The following is a 17,420-nucleotide window of genomic DNA, read 5'->3' as shown; positions in this document are numbered from 1 at the left end:
CCACTTTTTTGTTTAATGTTAAGATGCCGCCAAATTTAACAAAGCACATAAGGTTCAATATAAAAGCTGTATCAATAATTCTACATTAACGTGTCTCGTTACATTTCATGTGTACAACGTTAAGTTTGACGCATTTAACATCCTAGTGAGGTCATTTCAGTAGCAAAACTGGGTCTTAAATTGAAGTACTCTAATTGGGTACGAGCTTGCATCACAAGTGCTATGTGTCATAAAATTCCAGCGATCACCTGATTCAAGTGATAAGAGCTTTATTTGAAATATTACATATAAAAACTACATACAATTTGTCGCAACATGTTAACAGGCATTAAACGCACACTTAAAAAAAAAATTCTGAACAGTAAACGTGTGCCGGCCCAGAATTAAATCATATCCACTGTGGACACAGGAGGAGAAGAAGCACTAGTCTGACACCTTCATCTTCTCTTGTTTGACATTCTCTGTAGGAGAACACAGGGGACATGTTAAGTCGCAAGACATATTCCAACAATGGACGCGGGTAACGGGCAAGCATGGTCACCTGTTGTCTGTTCTTCCTTCATTCTGTCAATAACGCACTTCTTAATCTCCAGCCCGATGGCTCTGGAAAGGGGCGGGGGCACGGCGTTGCCAACCTACCAGGCGCCGACAACAAAGATGGCAATTAACACAAACTTTCTCTACGGCGTCTCAAGAAGCCGGCGCGATTGCTCACTTGTCTGTGTTTGTCCAGGATGTTCCCAAAAAAGCGGTACGTATCGGGGAACCCTTGAGAGCGCGCGCACTCCCTCACGCTGACCACTCGGTGCTGCTCTGGGTGCAGAACGCGACCCTGTAATTAAAAAAAATATTAAAATGGAGAAAAAGTAGTGCCAAAAAAAAAAAAAAAAAAAAGACATCAAGATATGCTTGGGTCTTTGTTTTGTTACCTGTTTTCCCATGGGTTCGGGGTTGGTAACAGTGGTGCTGAAGAACCCGTTCCACTCCAGCCTCCCGTAAAGCCCCGCCCAGTGATTGTGACGGTTTCCCGTGTGAGGCAGACACCACGGGATCAGCGTGTTGAACTGCCGGTCAGCCGGATCACAAGGCTTTCCTGCATTGCCGCACAAAAAACAAATTAGCATCGCGCGGATTTCATCAAAAGAGCCATTTGAGCCCGTGCGCACCTCCGGCACAGGTACAGACGCCTCTGAGCGCGCCGGTGCCGCTGCGTCCGTTTTTCTTGTCCGGGTGCGTGTATCGCAGCTTCTTGGTCATGGTGCCATCCTTGAGGCGCACTTCGATGTTGGGAAGGTCTCGCCAGTCCGAGCCGGGCGCCAGTGGAATGTGGCGCATGCGGCCCTCCACCAGAGCACTCATGTCCTTTACATATAAAAATACATATTAGTGTTTTTAGAGATACAGTAACACTCTTAAGTAGCATTACATTTTTTATTTTATCATCTCCATCTCATGAATCGCCGTATTAGGCCAATACCAGCCACAGATACTAAAGGAATGGATATAAAAAGTCGACACACATTGTCATTTGCCCGTACATTTCTGTATATAATCTTACACAGCGTCTAGTTTTAATCTTAGACAGTATTTATCGCTCAACGGTGAGGTGGGGGGACTTTATTCGTGAAAGTCGGCTGAAATTTGCAGTTGGAATCGCTAACGGACGCTCCCGGATTAGAGCCAAAATGGGCAAGACGAGATCGGTCGAAAAAAAAAATTGTCATACGGCATACACAATTTGAAATGATAAAAAAAAAACGTATAAAATACGGGGAAAATGTACAGGTTGACAAGTATGCATATTTTTGTGATAAAAAGAGAATTTTAAAACTTCATGCTGGCATGATGGTGTTTCAAACGAGTGAAGTTCGGCGTACTCCAAAAATAGCCCTGAAATGACTCGCCAGAGGCTGAGTCGCACCGTCTTGGTGTTTACAGAATAGACACGTGGCTTGACTGCCGCTTCCCGTCTGTTACGCAACACGTTCAACTCGGTAGCATTACAGCCCTAATACATTAACTCGGTGCGCCTGCTCACCTTGCACACGTGATCCCTGAGGATGTGCTGGTACTGCGTGCCGCGGATCTGCCTCTGGAACCACGACTGAGGCTCGCCGTTGTAAGAAATCTCCAAGGCGGCGGCGCCGTTACGAATCTCAGGCAGGTCAGACATGGTGTCTCGGACCGTGATGGTTCTGTAGATTCCGCCGTTGCCGCTGTTTGCAGGGCGCCGTGTTACAGCGGTATTTGACGCAGAGTGAGCGCGCGCGCGCCGGAGGCCAAACTTACCGTGTGACGTTGCTGACATATCTCTTCTCGTCCACCACCACGCTGAGGGAGACGGCTCTGGGGGCGAATACGTGCAGGGGCTCGGGATAGCGAGGCAGCTTCTCTCCGGGAGCGGCGGCCAGGATGATGGCTCTGCGGCGAGTCTGGGCCACGCCGTACTGACCCGCCTGATTCAAAAGGGATGATGTGAGCAATGTACAGGAGAGCACACAACGTATTACTTACCAAGTACACATATAACAACCGCTTCTAAAGAAGAACCAGATTTCTCTGATGTCAATTAAAAAAAAACGTACCACGCAAAATAGAGTGATAACTAACTAGAGCTGCAACAAATTGAAAACCGATTCCAAAAAGGTCAAAGCACAACAACTGATGTTACCGTGCGCACTACTCTGTAGAAATAAATTACATTGATGGCCAAACAAGGTAAGGCATTAGGTTATTTTGAATAGGCACCCATTGATAGATAGAACATATCGTAATGATCAACCGGTAAAAAAAAATAAAAATGTATTTTCACATTTTTCAGTTCACCTTATATAAAAACACCATTTGTTTCTTAAACTAGGACTTGGATAAGTAATCCAAAATATACAAATACCAATGCATTTTATCACGTTGCCATTTTCAATAGTTTATGGCAATCTTTTAAAATACATTGAAGTCCACTGTGTTGTCTTAAAAATGAAAAAGGATCAGTCACACACAATGTGTAAAATAGTGGATGTTAAGCGGTGGGGGGAAAACAAAAACAAACAAAAAAAAACAGAAAAGCAAGCTGGATAAGGATAAATGTACCTGCAGGACTCCAAATGTGCACTGGTATCCCATTCGGACGAGACAGCGCAGAGTCAACTTGAGCACCATGGAGCTTTTGAACGACACAAAGTTCCTCACATTCTCGAGCAGGAAGAACTTTGGTCTGTAGTAATCACAATAACTGCAGCACAGGAAGCCAAACGTTAGCCATTCCTCAACGTCGTTACAGCGAGCCGCCTTCAATCCGTGTTTGCCTTGCCACACCTGAGGTAGGAGACCACCAGCGAGTTCTTGAATTTGGAGTAAGTGCGCGAGTTGAAGCGATTCATGCCGCTGAAACCTTGGCAGGGGGGGCCCCCGCACAGCATCTCAACGTCGCCCTTCTGCGGCAGCTTCTGGCCCAGAGAGTTTGTCTTCTCGCCCGACATGACCAGCTTGAGCAACACGTTGCAGTCCTCGGTGAACACGGTGGTGCCCGGGTTGTTGAGCCGGAAGGCCTGCGCCGCCGGCTCCCACATCTCGATGGCCCACTCCGTTTGGGAAATGCCTTCGCAATGAAAAAAAAAATAGAATAAAAAAAAAAAAAAAAAAAAAAAAAAAAAAAAAAAAAAAAATCGACGCTCATTTGGTGACCGGTGTTGATTGGGCCGATTAACCGTGCGGGAAGGAGCTCATACCGGCCTGGTGGAAGCCTTCCGAGAGACCGCCGCAGCCTGAGAATACGTCCAGAGTGCGATATTTATGCACCTTGGGAGTTTGCGGTTCAGTGGGCTGCTCCGCTGTTTCCTGCACGGCGGAGGCCTTCCCTTTGCCTTTACCTTGGGAAAAAAAAAAACGCTGGTGTATGACTGACTCCTTTTGAGAATGACTCAAAATAAGTGCAACGAAATCCGTGATAAGAAACATTTCAGTAAGTCCCTTTTTATTCACCTTTCCCTTTGCCCTTTCCTTTGCCTTTGTGCGTGGCAGAGCGAGCGTGGTTTGGAGGATCCTCAAAACTTTTGCTTTTGGCATTATAAGCCTGCAAGAGAAGATTAAAGGCGATGTGTAAAATTGACTTCATAGCTTGTCAAAAAACACTTGGGTTTATTTATTTTGGTGGTATATCAGAATGTTTATTAAGAGAAATGGACAGTCCTCAATTGGGGGTTAAAAAAAAAACGTGTTCAGTAGCAAAACGCACTCGTATTTAGCCATCTCTGGGGGCGGCCATTTTGTCTTCTGTCGAACTGAAAATGACATCACAACTGCTCACAACGACCAATTACGGCTGACCAGTTTTCTGAATCTGAGCCGTGATTGGTCATTGTGAAGTTATTTTCAGTCGACAGAAGACAAAATGGCCGCCCCCAGAGATGGCTAAAAACGAGTGCATTTTGCTGCTTAATTTATATTCCACCAACGCAAAATTAATCAGAATGACGTGTAGGCCTGCTGGGAACATATTCTTGAAAAAAAAAAAATGTTTGGGTTGACTTCCGCCTTAAAGAAAAACTGACTTAAATTGTCCGTAGTGACGTTATTAATAAAATGTACACACTGCACCTCCATGAAATAGAAGCGGTCGGGTCCTCCTTTGGAATATTCTTGGACGGACTCGGTGAGGTCTTCTCCGTATTCGACGTGACAGCATCCGAGGACATCTGACATGCTGACCGTGACCTCCTCGTCGCTCCAGTACAGTTGATTGACATCTGTGTGGTAGCTTGCTTTCACTCCTTTGTGGGTGTTCTCAGGTCTATCAGAGGAAATAAGCAATTTCATTAAAAAAAAAAAAATGTATTTAATTCTTTTAAACAGTCACAGGAGAGCAACGCAATCTACTACCTGTAGAACTTGTACAGTCGCAGTTTGACCTCGGCCATGTCTGCCTTGCCGTTGCTTCGCCGGTGGCAGAAGATCTCCTTGATGCGGCCGACGCGGAACGGATCCGGGGCGTCCTGGTTGGAGCCTTTGATGTAGTCCGAGGACTTCCTGTAGTATTCTGGATACAAGTCCTCGTCCACGTCCTCTTTCCTGTGGGAGCGCTTCACCGGGCTGGCTGCTTTCACACTGACGGAAAAACGAAATATACACAGAGGGGTCATTTGTTTGGACTGCAATTTTAAGTAACCACGACATCAACGTCTTGAAGCAATTTGAATGTTTGAAGTTTGGTAAAAACCATTTTAAAATTGTAATGTAAATATATTATCTCTTGGATTTTATTTGGTAACTTTATTCAAACGACTGCATAGCTGTCTTGAAGCAATGGTAGCAGAATGGAAGAAGTTTGGTGCAGGACCAAAATATATATATTTTTTTTTTTGTTGAAAAAAAACACAAAAATATCATTTAAAAAAAGTGGGGGGCCAAGAGTATTTCCACGCATCTTAAAACAAACAATAGCCATTTCTTAGACTCTTCACCTGAAGTTAAAGGCCTCGGGAGGCACGTAGACGCTATCGCCCACCCTGAACTGCTCGCCTCTGAAGCAGGCCAACGCATAGAGCGCCTTTGAGTCGTGCTCTTCGTCCAGCGGCTCAAAGGCACGAGGCTTTTCCCGCTCCTCGCGCTCTCTAATCCTCACGCAGCTGCTGCAGAACCTATTCAAACAAAAAGAGGGAAATGATGCGATTAGCGCGGAGGAACGTTAACTTCTGCGTAAAAGAAATGCGTGCGCTCACTTGAACTTGCAGTCTTCTGACGCCCCGGTCTTGGGCGGAGTCTCAAAGCGGGCGAAATCCGTGTCGTACCAGAACTGATAGAAGAAACTTTTCCCGTCGTCTTCGATCACCTTGACGTCCACATCCATCCCACCCTGAAGCGCAAAAGCAGCCGTGAGCACCCCAAAAGAGGAGACCATTTTGTCCGTCCCCGCCCTTAGCGGCGAGGTGGACTTACCTCCATGGACCAGTTGTTGGAGGGCGCCTTGTAAGTGACGTTAACTTTGCCTTGGATGTAGCTGAGCGACATGTCTTCACACTCGTCCACCATGAGCAGCTCCAGGGGGTCGGACGACTCGCCGAGCACCGTTTGCGTGCCGCGGAGAAACCAGTGGGCGTGAAACATCTTGCCGTTGTTGTCCTCCCACATTGCCGTGATCCTGGCGGACAAGGAAACATTGGAAAACAGAAAGTAAACATAACAGCCCAAGTAAAGGAACAGTGACAATACTCACAGGTGTATGTATTCTTTATCCTCTGTGCAAAGCAAACTAAAAATGACTGCATCTGTGAAACGTCCGTGATTATGCATGTCAAAATACTGCCCCTGGTGGCAAAGATGCGACGTCTACGGTCAACGAAGCATGAAATCATATTGCTCAAACAGTTTCATTTTTTTTTTTTTTTTTTTTGTTGGTGTATTCTGGGGGCTGGAACGGATTAATGACAGGTCTATTAATTTGAACGGGGAAATAAATTTGTGAGTCAAGGCGCCCACTATCGAGGCTTTTTAAAAGGCTAATCCAGATTGGAAAACCTATGTTTTAAAAATCTACTTTGAAACTAACGCTGGCATAAAATGTCTCTTTGGAGAAGGCCACATGCAAGCAGTAAATCCATTTAACTCCACCTTAAAAGCACACCCCAAAAAAAACAACCCCAAAAAAACAAGGGATTGTAGCTGTAGTAATTCTGCGATCAAATAATTTTTTTTCTTCCCACAAATGCATGGATTAAAAATATTTACCTAGCCAGGTACAACGGAGTGGCCGGATCCTCTGAAGAAACGGAGACGCAGTCGCCCAACTCCAGGTCTTCATCATTCACGCAGACCTTTTTGTAGTACTGCTTTTTGCCCTCGCACTGAAAGCAATTGGAAAAAAAAAAAAAAAAAAAAAAAAAAAAACCTGAGTGTGGTTCATGACGCACTCAAGAGCAAGCGAGGAGCAGCCAGTACCTGAATGGGCTCGCCGACCCACGTCAGCTTGCACTGAGTCTGCTTCTTCCTCTTCACCCGGGACGCTTTCTTACTCTTCACGGGGACGTCTTCCTCCTCTACGTTCTCGTCATCCTCGGCCTCCTTCACGGCCAGGTTTGGGCACCTGGCTCAATGAGGGCACATCTTCGATCAATGACAACTCCCGCAACTCCAAAATGTAGACGCAATAAATCCAAAACATGTTGCGTGATCTTTGTCACGCTCACCTTCTTTGCTTACACGCCTGCTTGCTTTTGCCGCTTCCTCCAAATTTGATCATGTCCTTGCAGGCGGCACACTTTCCGCAGTCAGGAGATTGGCAAACCTTTATTTAAAAATAAATAAATAACGTCGCAAAGACTTGCGCATTCAAATACAAGTGTGATTCGGTCCACGGTCTTGGCGCTGCAAAGGCCCACCTCGCAGACGCCGCAGCGCTGCCGTTTGGTGACGCTCTCCTTGTCGTCCTGCTCGAGCTGCTCCGAGAAGAAGGTGTCAAAGATCAGGTAGACCAGCTTGGTGGTGGTGGCTTTGGTGGGACCCTTGCTGTCCTTCTCGATCTTAGTGGGGTGACGGATGGCTTGCCGTCTGGCAGCTCGCCTGGTTGAAATACAAAGGTCGAAAAAAAACAAAAAAAAACACCATTTGAGCTCAAGTAGTTGTTATTTAGGACCTCAAGGGCTTGCTGGTGGTCGTGCGATGCAATGTCAAGATGAAGCAATCATCTAAAGCACAGGTGTCAAACTCCGGTCCTCGAGCGCCAGCCACCATGCTGCATGATTTAGAAAATGTTCCCTCCTCCAACAAACCTGATTGAAATGATCAACTCTGCAGGAGCTTGATGACAATCCTGATCATTGGAATCAGCTGTGGTGGGGGAGGGCAACATTTAAAACATGCGGGATAGTGACCGGCGAGGACCGGCGTTTGACACCGGTGATCGAAAGCATCCAGCCATGCGACATGGACAAGCAACACAGTGAAGCTGTAGAATGACAAGTAAAGCGGGACAAACGCAAAATATACCTTCCCCCCCCCCCCCCCCCTCGTGTGTGATGTCACAATTTAAAAATCGAAATTGGTATGAGTGTACTGCTCTTTAGTAATTAAATGAGGACTGTGTTTAATTCTGTTAAAGGAACAGTTTCATCAATTGCAAGCCCAAAGAGCGTATTAGTTAAGTATAATGAAATCACACCTCCCAGCCAATTAACGAGACAAGGTACCGCTCGTGAACCAAAGGCGTATGGGTGTAAAATCGGAGCTTTTCCAAGTAATTCAAAGGACCTCAAGTGAACAATGGAGATGTGAGAAGGCGCAGACTCCAAATTCAAAGAGCATGTACTAGTTTCCATGGCAACACTGGGCTGATCACCTGCACCTTCAAAGCACTTGGAGGCAAATCACTTCACCATTATCCTGTCTGCTAGATGGGCTTTTTGCGTGATTTATGCCATCATCTTTCACCAGCCGAATAAAAAGCTTGATCCCCAGAAAAAATAAAATAAATAAAAACCCTGCTTTTAAGAGGGATAATGCTCCGTATCTTTGTGTAAGGCGGACAGGACGCTGGCCTCGGATAACGTTGCATTCGTGTGGGCGTCGCACTGCGCCACGCAGCTTATGGAGCGGCTTGAAATGATAAACCAGATGGCGTAATGGCGCTAGTACACACAAACGACTTTGTGAAGCCATACAAAACAATGGCATGGAACTTTTCCCCATCACAAAAGCCAACAATGCATTCAGGCCTACCTACCAGTACAGCAGCGTGCTGCATTAGGGAATGTCAGAGGAATGGCAGACGTTAGCGAGCACTTCACGCCAATCGTTCTTTTAAAGAAAGGCTGCAACTTTAATATCGGAAGCATTCGGAGGAGCTGCAACTGAAAAGGCGGAGCCCCTCGCACTGACCGAAACGCCGCGGCAGACAAAGTCGTACCTCTTGCCCAGCGTGACGCCGGCCAGCTTGATGAGGTCACGCATGCAGGGCGTGACGATGATTGGCTGCTCGTCCGAGTCGCCCGCCTCGTCGTAGCTCTCCACCTGCTCCACCACGAACTGGGCGTGGCGCAGGAGTGTGTCCTCGGTGAAGCAGTTGAAGTTGAGGCCCGGCGGCGGCACCGTGGTCTGAAGGCGGGGGGAAGAAACAACATGCCCATATTTGTAAAACGGACACAAAAACGTGATAGATTTGTTGCGCTACCTTTTCAATAAAAGATGGTTGCTAGACGAGTCAGGAAAAAGAAATAAGCGCCAAATATAAAAGCACGTATACCTTTTTATCTCAATTAAAGCGACATCAACCACAAAATTTTCTTTCCATTAATACGTTCTACGTGCCTTCACTAGTCTAAATGCGACATTCTGATTAATATTGCGTTTGTGGAATATAAGTTAAGCGGCAAAATCCACCCGTTTTTAGCCATTTCAGGGGGCGGCCATTTTCTGTCAACTGAAAATGACATCACAGTTGCTCAGGTAACGACCAATCACAGCTCACCTGTTTTCTGAAGCTGAGCCATGATTGGTCGTTACCTGAGCAACTGTGATGTCATTTTAAGTTGACAGCAAGTGACAAAATGGCCGCCCCCTGAGATGAACAAAAATGGGTTGATTTAGCTCATAGTCCACAAACAGTAGCAATTAAAATGCCGCGTTTAGGCTAGCGGGGCAACATAGAACATATTACAGTAAAGAAGTTTTAAAGTATTACTGTAGTAGAAAAACTCACTTTGTCAGGTTTGTCATTAGCTAAAATAGCCCAATATCCAAGAGTCAAACCACCACAAACTGATTTTTTTCCAAAGTAGCATTAATACCACTGTATCGTTACATAACACCAGCAGCATTTATACAAAGAAAGAATTTGAGACAGTCTAAAAAAATCATCCTCACCTCAATCTTGTTGAGAAGGTCCTCATAGCTGGCGTCCTGATTCTTCTGGAGGAACTCCACCACGATTTTGCTCATGTAGATCTTCTCCTGCATCAGCGCAAAGATGCGAGAGTACTCCTCGCTGGAATTCATCAGGATGTAGTCGGCAAACGCTGGACAGGGAGGGAAAAACACTTCATCTCCCTCTGACAGGACATGAAAGGACAACAGGACGAGTGTCAATAATACCTGTGGTAAACCCGATGAGAGCTTTTTCGCCGCCATCAAATCCAGTAATCCACCAGGCATTAATGGGACCAAGTTTCTTTGCAGGAACGCCGCCTCAAGAGGGAACAGAAATCAATTAAGCCTCATCAAGTGTCCAGTGCGAGTACGTGAATGCGTATGGCGGCGTGGTCTTCACCATCCAAGCAGGGGTTGTCATCATAGATTGGCTTGACAACGCAACTGAAGTAAAGCTCCACGTTCCTCTCAATCAGTCCAGCGTCAAAGGGACAAAGATGGCCATGCTTGTCATAGACACTGCAGAAGGATTTTTTTTCCCCAAATAATTCTTATAAGTACTCATGTAGAAACTGGATAGTCTTTTTTTTTCTTTTTTTAAAGAATTTTTACCTGAAGTTTGTGATCCTGTGCTGTGGCAGATCCTCGTAGCTCTCAAAGCCGTCCTCGTTTGCGTCGAACAAGGAGAGGCGCTCGTCAGTCAGCATTTCGGGCTCGTCCAGCTGGAGACACGACCGCGCCGGGTTCATGCGCTTTCACGCGCCATTGGAAAGTATTTAAAAATTTTTTTTTTTTTTTTTTTAAATCACGCTCACCGCAGTGTCTGGATCCCCTTGAAAGAATTTGAGGTCTGAGTCATCCAAATATTGCCTGCAATCTGGACATTTGGGAGGCGGAGTCTGAAAAGAACATTAAAAAAAAAATGTCGGATGAGCTAAAGCCTGTGAATTGTTTATTGTTTTTATTTCTTGCCCCAAGGGGGAAGATGATATTACATGTTACCTTTGCAGCAGAAACTGTCTTGGTCTCAGTCTTGGCCTCTTCAGGAGCAGTTCTGTCAAAGTTGAGTATATTAGTTGGGCAAATTCACCGAAGTGCCATCTCAAAGTGTTTTGAGGAACTTACTTGTCATCAGACTCCACTTTCAGACGCTTCTCCTGGGACTATGGCACATTTTAAAAAAATGATTAGACTGGTAACGTGTGAACAAGCGAGCTGCAGGGGTTGAAATTAAGACAAGTCACCTCATCGGCACTATCGTCCTGTTTCACTTCACTTTCTCCGTTTGTGGATTCGCCATTCAGGTCTTCAGACTTTCGCTTTTGACTGTAAAATAAGGAATTTTGTCCAAAAAAAACCAACTCAAATGAGACAACGTACGCTCAAATTATTTCTTCCAGAAGTGCAAAATATTTATCAAAATGGATTAATTTTTAAACGTTGCATGAGTTGTATTATGCTTTAAGCCTACAATCCTTCCAAAAGAGCACACTGAAAACACTCATTGATTTAGCCCTCTAACAATCTATGTTGGACGTTGAATATTTTCAGATTCAAGACTGTGGATAACTGGTAAATTGCAAAAAAAAAAAAAAAAGTCTGAGAGCTACAAACGCACAATTTTGAGAACATGGACATGATGGTTGGTTGCTGGCCACCACTCCTTGTCACCCTGGAACTGGCCGGAGACTCTAGGGGGGAAAGCAAGAATTAAAGCTAAAAAATAATTGACACTTAAAAATGATGCATTGTAAAGAAAAGTGCTTTAAACCAACTTTTGGTGTCCGTCTTGCTCTTGCGTCCTTTCCCTCGAGCGCTGGGCGATTTGAGGGCCTCGTCTTCCTCCTCAACATCCATGCCGGCGTCGTCGTCTTTGTGAGAGCCGTTACTGAGGCCGTTTGTTTTGCCGTTGGACTCCTCGCCGTTCTCCAGATTGAGCTCCTTTCCCAGCAGGGACTTCACTTTGGAGATGTAGTCCTCCTGAAGGAGGAGGGTGAAAAAAAAAACGTGTGAGACACAATGTTGCGAGTTTAGGTATTCAATGGTGGTAAAATGAAAAAAAAATAAAAAAAAGGGGCTAACCATGGAGATTTCTGAGCTTTTCATCTTTTTCTCGAGGCTGCCAAGGGCGTCCTGAGTGTCTGCGTGCAGAAAGTCCTGCACCAGCTTGAGCTTCTCCTTCACGTGATCCTGGAAGGACAATTAAAGATTGCAATTAGTAGGGAAATGATTATGAATTATGCAGACAGTGTAGAATTGTTAACTAAAATGTAACCCAAAGAGTTTTTATTCCCAGAAGTTCATTTCATGTTTTAAGCCACTGTAAAATGCAATTTGAACATTATCACTGCGCTCAAGTTTAGAACATTTGAAAAGTGTAATCAATGATTCAATTAAAGTGTCCCGCACGTATAGGTTAAATCAATCTTGTAATAATCTTTAAGTCTTAAATTACACATTTGAAAAATACATTTTAAAAAAAACTTAGTCTGTTGTTATATGTTTCGAACGCTCCCTTTCCCTTTTTATACATTGGACTATTCCATCTTATTGCGCATGTTATTTATGAAGAGACTAGCAAAACAAAATTGTTAGTGCTTTGCGAGGAAAAGGAAGCAGAGCTGTCCAAGCTGAGCGGAAAAGACAAGGCTGAAGGAAAGCAGGCAGCTCCCACAGGTCAAAGGTCGCAACCTTTTTCAGTGTGACACTGAAGGTGCCTAACACACAACATCAAGTGCCAGACACGCTTGCCAAACGCATAGCGCTGAAGTGAATTTTAAGGACGTTATCTAGCTCAGCAAATAGGGGGTGGGGGCGTCTCCAATTGACAAAGATTAATATTAAGAATGAGGAGGGTCCTAAGAATACCAACGGAATGATAACGAATACACTTGTTTTTCAGTGCCAGACCGCAACGCGTAGCACGTACGACTGCGTGTTACGTCGTCGACGTCAGAGCCGAAGAACGTCGTAACACGGGAAACGCAACGGCATTGCTTATACCTGTGTGAGCCTCATTCGCGGCTTTAGCACTTCTTGAGACAGTCAATAGAAAAGAGCTTCGCACTTTATTGTTGCTTAAAAACAAAATATAGAGCTCTCCTGTGACAAAATAGGTTGACTTTCCAGCTGCGGTCTAACTCACCTCGTCCGAAGATCCATCTTCGTGCAGCACCTGCAGCCTTTAAACGAAGGTGAGAAAAAAAAAGTCAAAACGATGTTCAGCCATGTTAGCTTCTCTTTTGTTTACCACTATGACACTGTTCATAGTGGCGCCAAATCCTTCCCCGCACACACACGCGCGCGCATTGACAGGCTAGGGCGCTAGCGAGCATGCTAACGTGGTCAATGGGACGCGACGGTCAAGTGGCGACATGCTAACGACAGCAACTGCGAGTAAACGGCAGCTGAGATTCGTTAAGGCCAAAAGAAGTTAAAGACAAAACCCCCCAGAATGAAGTGGCACTGTTTGAGCACAGCGCAGGTTTGCATCCGGGTCATTATACACGGTCGCCTACCTTTTCCTGACATCCTCTGGCAACGACAGGGAAGTCCTGGCTGGCATGACGCTCGGCGGGCAGTAAAATCGACGTTTAAGAGCGTGACTTAAAATGGGTTTAAAAGGAATCTAAAAGCGACGGCTGAGCGTGAGAGCGAGTGCAACGGTGAAGCTCAGCTTTATCATGGGTCGTGTTGTGGAATGGACGCCAGGAAAGCAATTGGCGCGCCTGGGTAGTCTTTTCGCGCGGAAAGCTGGGCGTTTCGGACTGTACCACCGCAGAGCCCCACGGGTAAGACACCTCAAATATAGTAAAGTATTAGACCTCAATAGAGGCACAATTTGCTATGAAAAACATATTATATATGTAATAATAACTTTTTAGATGAATTGTGTCTTCGTTGCTTAATGTATGTATGATAGAATAGTCGTTATTTTTGAGTAAGATAAACTAGCCCACCTCTTGTTTTGAGGACACAAGTTGAGGAAGACAGCGCATGCGGAAACCATGCTCAGGTTTAACAAAATAAGACTTCGCTGTTTAGGTTTGTTCGAAATCTGTGACATCCTGCATGGAATTAATACATTATTAATTGGTGCATGAAAATGATTATTCATTTTGACATGTTCACTAAGTTCTATGGGGTGACATTGCTTTAAGTGTATATATTTTAATGTTTCCGGTTAGTTGTCAAGTTATTGTAAGTATATATGCAGCTTCTCCACTTGTTTCGTTCATCCACAAACGTTTTTAATTATTTTTTTATTCAATTACCAAGAGATGCTTTTTGTTTTGTCTCTTTATTTTAACATTCAAAAGTTAGACAGTTAATCAAGTAGGTTAATTCCTCACAGTAATCACCGTCAATAAATTGCATTACATTTGCATTAATACCTTGAGGAAAAATGCACAAAAACAGCACACGAAAATGTGTCATTGTAAATACTAGGTGTTTAGTAGTAACAGAAACTTAAAACACGTCTACTAAACAGAAACAAATAAACAGCCTTACATTCGCACTTTACAGTTTCACTTTTCTCCACAACAATTGAGGCTGTTACTGTCTACTTAGTAGCTTTACCTGAAGAAAGTGGATAATACTTTTTGGACATTTTACACATGACGGTGTTTAGTTCTGTGCAGGACACCATCTTCCAACCGCCAGTCTGCAAGACAAATTATATTGATTTCAATTTATTGTGCAGGTGTTCATTAAAGTGGTCTCTACTGAGTATATCACACCTGGTTCAATGCTACACAATCTTTGTTGACACTGCCATGGTAGTTGGGTTCTCCCAGAGCCCAGTAGGTGAAGGTGACCTTGTGGTGGCCCGACCACATGAATCTGCCGGGATCTACCAGGTCGTTCAATCCGGTCCACACGTCACTGGTGGCTGCAGAGGGTGGATGAGAACACATTTCTAATTCAGTTCAAAGATATTCCGCGTATCGAGTAGTTCGACGGAGACCATTAAACATTTCATTTGGGGTGCGCACCCAAGGTTGAGGTACTTTCCAGCCAGCTTTGCTCCTGCTTGTTTCTAATATACACAATGTCAGCACCAAAGCCACTGCAGATACGCTGAGCATCAGACCAGGTCTTTTTTTCCTCAAAAGGTTTGTAGCAAAACTCAGCGAATGTGTCCCAGTCAGGTCCCGGACATCTCGGCTATGCAGATGAGATCAGATGTGAGTGTAGCTGTAATGAACAGTTTCAAGAAATAGTTTACAGTACGACAGCAGGAGCCTGGTAAGGGCAGACGTCTTCATCTTCAGCTCCAAAAGTTGAAGACTGGACCATGCAGCACATCCCGCAATGCGTGGACAAGCCCAACCGTGTCGCGCGTCACATACAGCAAATATCACGCAGGGAGCCAAAGAGCACATGATGACTTTTTCTTCTTCGCAGTTATGACGTCGCCTTCGCCAGGCATTGGGTTTTCATCTCCAAACTGATTTTTTTCACGTTAGAATATTTTCGTTGGGAATAACAAGACATTCTGCGCAAATATTGGTTACTTCATACACCTTTTGTTGTCAATGTACAAATGTCACATTAATTGTTGTAAATCCTTGGAAGAAAGCCACACAATACGCAATACTCAACATTCCCCACTACTGTTAGTCTAGTTTTATTTTTATCCAATGCTGTTCCTTACATTTCACTACAGCACTGCAGCACTGTCACTTAGAGTATTTTTTCCTCTGTACTATGTACAGGCCGAAATGAGTGTTCCTCATATTTTTTATGTAGATGTAGGTTGGTGTGTATACACATGTGTATATACACATGTTACTGCGTATATCTACATAGGTTTGATTCTAAATGTTTGCCGTCAATGTTATACATTAATGGCCACATTATGCCGCCGCCCCTGTGTGACCTATATCTTTGCTACTGTAACAATGAAAATTTCCCCACTGTGGGATCAATAAAGGCATTCTTATTCTTATTCTTATTCAAATTCAGACAATCAATTAAGTACTCGGATGAACAAAGGCTTGCACTGATTTTAAATGTGTTTATGTAAACCCTCATGTCCCTAGCATGAGGAAGCATAGCCTTTTTCTATCTGTCTTTTTTTAAATTTACATCCTCATTTAATTTCCTTTTACATTTCCTTTGTTTTGAAGGCTGTTCTATTTGTATTCATTTTTATCGCGCTAAAAACAGTTCGGTCAAAATAATGTGGGTAAAATTCAAAAAGGATCCGAGCGTTAATTGGGCGATTTGACCTCTTATTTGTTGAAATTACAATAACATTTCTTCATAAAACAGTCACGTTTTTTGGTTGTTTTGTGAAAAGGTTGGGTCAAATTGCAGACCCCTTTTGACCCCAAATTTGTACTTGTAGTATTGACACATCCGTGTTCATAAAGACATACACATAAACATAAACATTCATACACGAACAAATAAATGTATTTTATTTAAAGTGATTGTGCACAACTGTCTTTTATGACAAATTTCAAGCGGGTTTTCTTTCTTTCTTTCTTTCTTTCTTTCTTTCTTTCTTTCTTTCTTTAAACAATTGATGCATGCTGTCATTTCTGTTATAGCTCTAGAATTTTCCCTCTGTGGCTCCATCAAAGATTTTCTTATCGTTATCTCAAAGAACATAGTACATAACCCAACCCCCAGGTGGCAGTGTGACATTAGTATTTCTGCTCATAAGGCGTGACCACTGACAATACAATATGTGCGTTCAGAGTTGATACAAGCACAATTTTCATGCATATAAAATAGCTCATTTAAATTTTAACTTATAAAAAATCTTTCCACCTTAGTTACATGTTTAGAAATAATTTTCACTTGACATCTTATTGCATGAAGTTATTTCACTCTGTTAGTGTGCTGGTTGGATTACATGTGCATGCGTGACTTCTTACAGATTTGAGCATCTGATGTCACTTCCTGCAAGGAATAAGGTTGTGCAGCGATCTGGCCACCTTCCCAGCCGGCGCAGCCTCCTGGGGATGATTCAGCCAATGTTCCCACCCAGGAATCCTGGACGGCTGACAGGAAACAGGCCCAACTCTCCCGAGGCCGCTGTAAGTCAACCCTCGCCCGAGTCTCCCCCAGACCCCAAAAACATCTCTGGGGGGCATTTCTCAAATGAGCCAGTTTACAAATAGACATTCTTGGTCAGCGCCACACCCCGAATCTCACTCTCCTTGCCCTCTGCCCGGCTTCCCATCAGCGCTGCCATTGAGGAATTGAACAATTCTATTGAGTAAGACAGGCGTGATTAACAGACAAGCAGTTTGGTTCAATTTCATTCGTTCATGAGCTAGCTCATGTTTTCCCGCAACCTTGTTGGCGTTTATTTGATTTCCGTGCATCCTCTAATGCTTTCTACTCTCGTTGAAATTAATCAAATGGGATACTTCAAACAATGTGCACTTTTAACATGTCAAGTTTTGGCTCGTTTTGAACATGGCAGATTTTATTATTATTTTATTAATTTAATCAAATATTGCGTGCCCTGGGTGTATCCTACTTCTCTCATCAAAATGTAGTTTCATTGAAGGCTCTAAACAGCCCGTAGGTCTGAATGCAAAGGT

At 44.1% G+C, this 17,420-nt stretch overlaps 1 protein-coding gene and 1 long non-coding RNA gene across 3 annotated transcripts in view; one reads left to right on the top strand and one right to left on the bottom strand.

Moving 5' to 3' along the window:
* Positions 1-252: 252 nt before the first annotated feature.
* On the bottom strand, positions 253-13,623 carry dnmt1 (DNA (cytosine-5-)-methyltransferase 1). 2 transcript variants are annotated; one of them, XM_086054696.1, is made up of 35 exons: positions 13,374-13,623; positions 13,001-13,037; positions 11,938-12,045; positions 11,631-11,835; positions 11,474-11,546; positions 11,100-11,181; positions 10,981-11,018; positions 10,858-10,909; positions 10,671-10,754; positions 10,468-10,577; positions 10,256-10,374; positions 10,081-10,173; positions 9,853-10,004; positions 8,897-9,084; positions 8,714-8,728; positions 7,374-7,554; positions 7,182-7,279; positions 6,934-7,078; positions 6,724-6,839; positions 5,935-6,136; positions 5,718-5,851; positions 5,460-5,636; positions 4,879-5,103; positions 4,597-4,789; positions 3,982-4,072; positions 3,729-3,869; positions 3,316-3,598; positions 3,091-3,232; positions 2,290-2,456; positions 2,039-2,216; positions 1,167-1,362; positions 930-1,093; positions 716-832; positions 542-635; positions 253-461 (listed from the first exon to the last, which is right to left on the bottom strand). In XM_086054696.1, the coding sequence occupies exons 1-35, from the start codon at positions 13,418-13,420 to the stop codon at positions 424-426; spliced, it is 4,485 nt and encodes a 1,494-aa protein (XP_085910822.1). In that variant the 5' UTR covers positions 13,421-13,623; the 3' UTR covers positions 253-423. The 2 variants fall into 2 exon arrangements, with proteins under 2 accessions (XP_085910822.1, XP_085910823.1); XM_086054697.1 differs by lacking the exon at positions 8,714-8,728.
* LOC147134389 (uncharacterized) overlaps positions 13,396-17,420 on the top strand; it is a 14,639-nt gene continuing 10,614 nt past the window's right edge. Inside the window, exons 1-2 of the long non-coding RNA XR_015089987.1 lie at positions 13,396-13,646; positions 16,748-16,907. This is a non-coding gene — a long non-coding RNA (uncharacterized LOC147134389). The remainder of the gene's footprint in view (positions 13,647-16,747; positions 16,908-17,420) is intronic.

This window comes from Filicampus tigris, chromosome 16, assembly GCF_054856515.1.
Source record: "Filicampus tigris isolate MCC_2025a chromosome 16, RoL_Ftig_1.0, whole genome shotgun sequence".
In the NCBI taxonomy this organism is placed as follows: domain Eukaryota; kingdom Metazoa; phylum Chordata; class Actinopteri; order Syngnathiformes; family Syngnathidae; genus Filicampus; species Filicampus tigris.
This window is presented reverse-complemented; position numbering and strand designations above follow the sequence as displayed.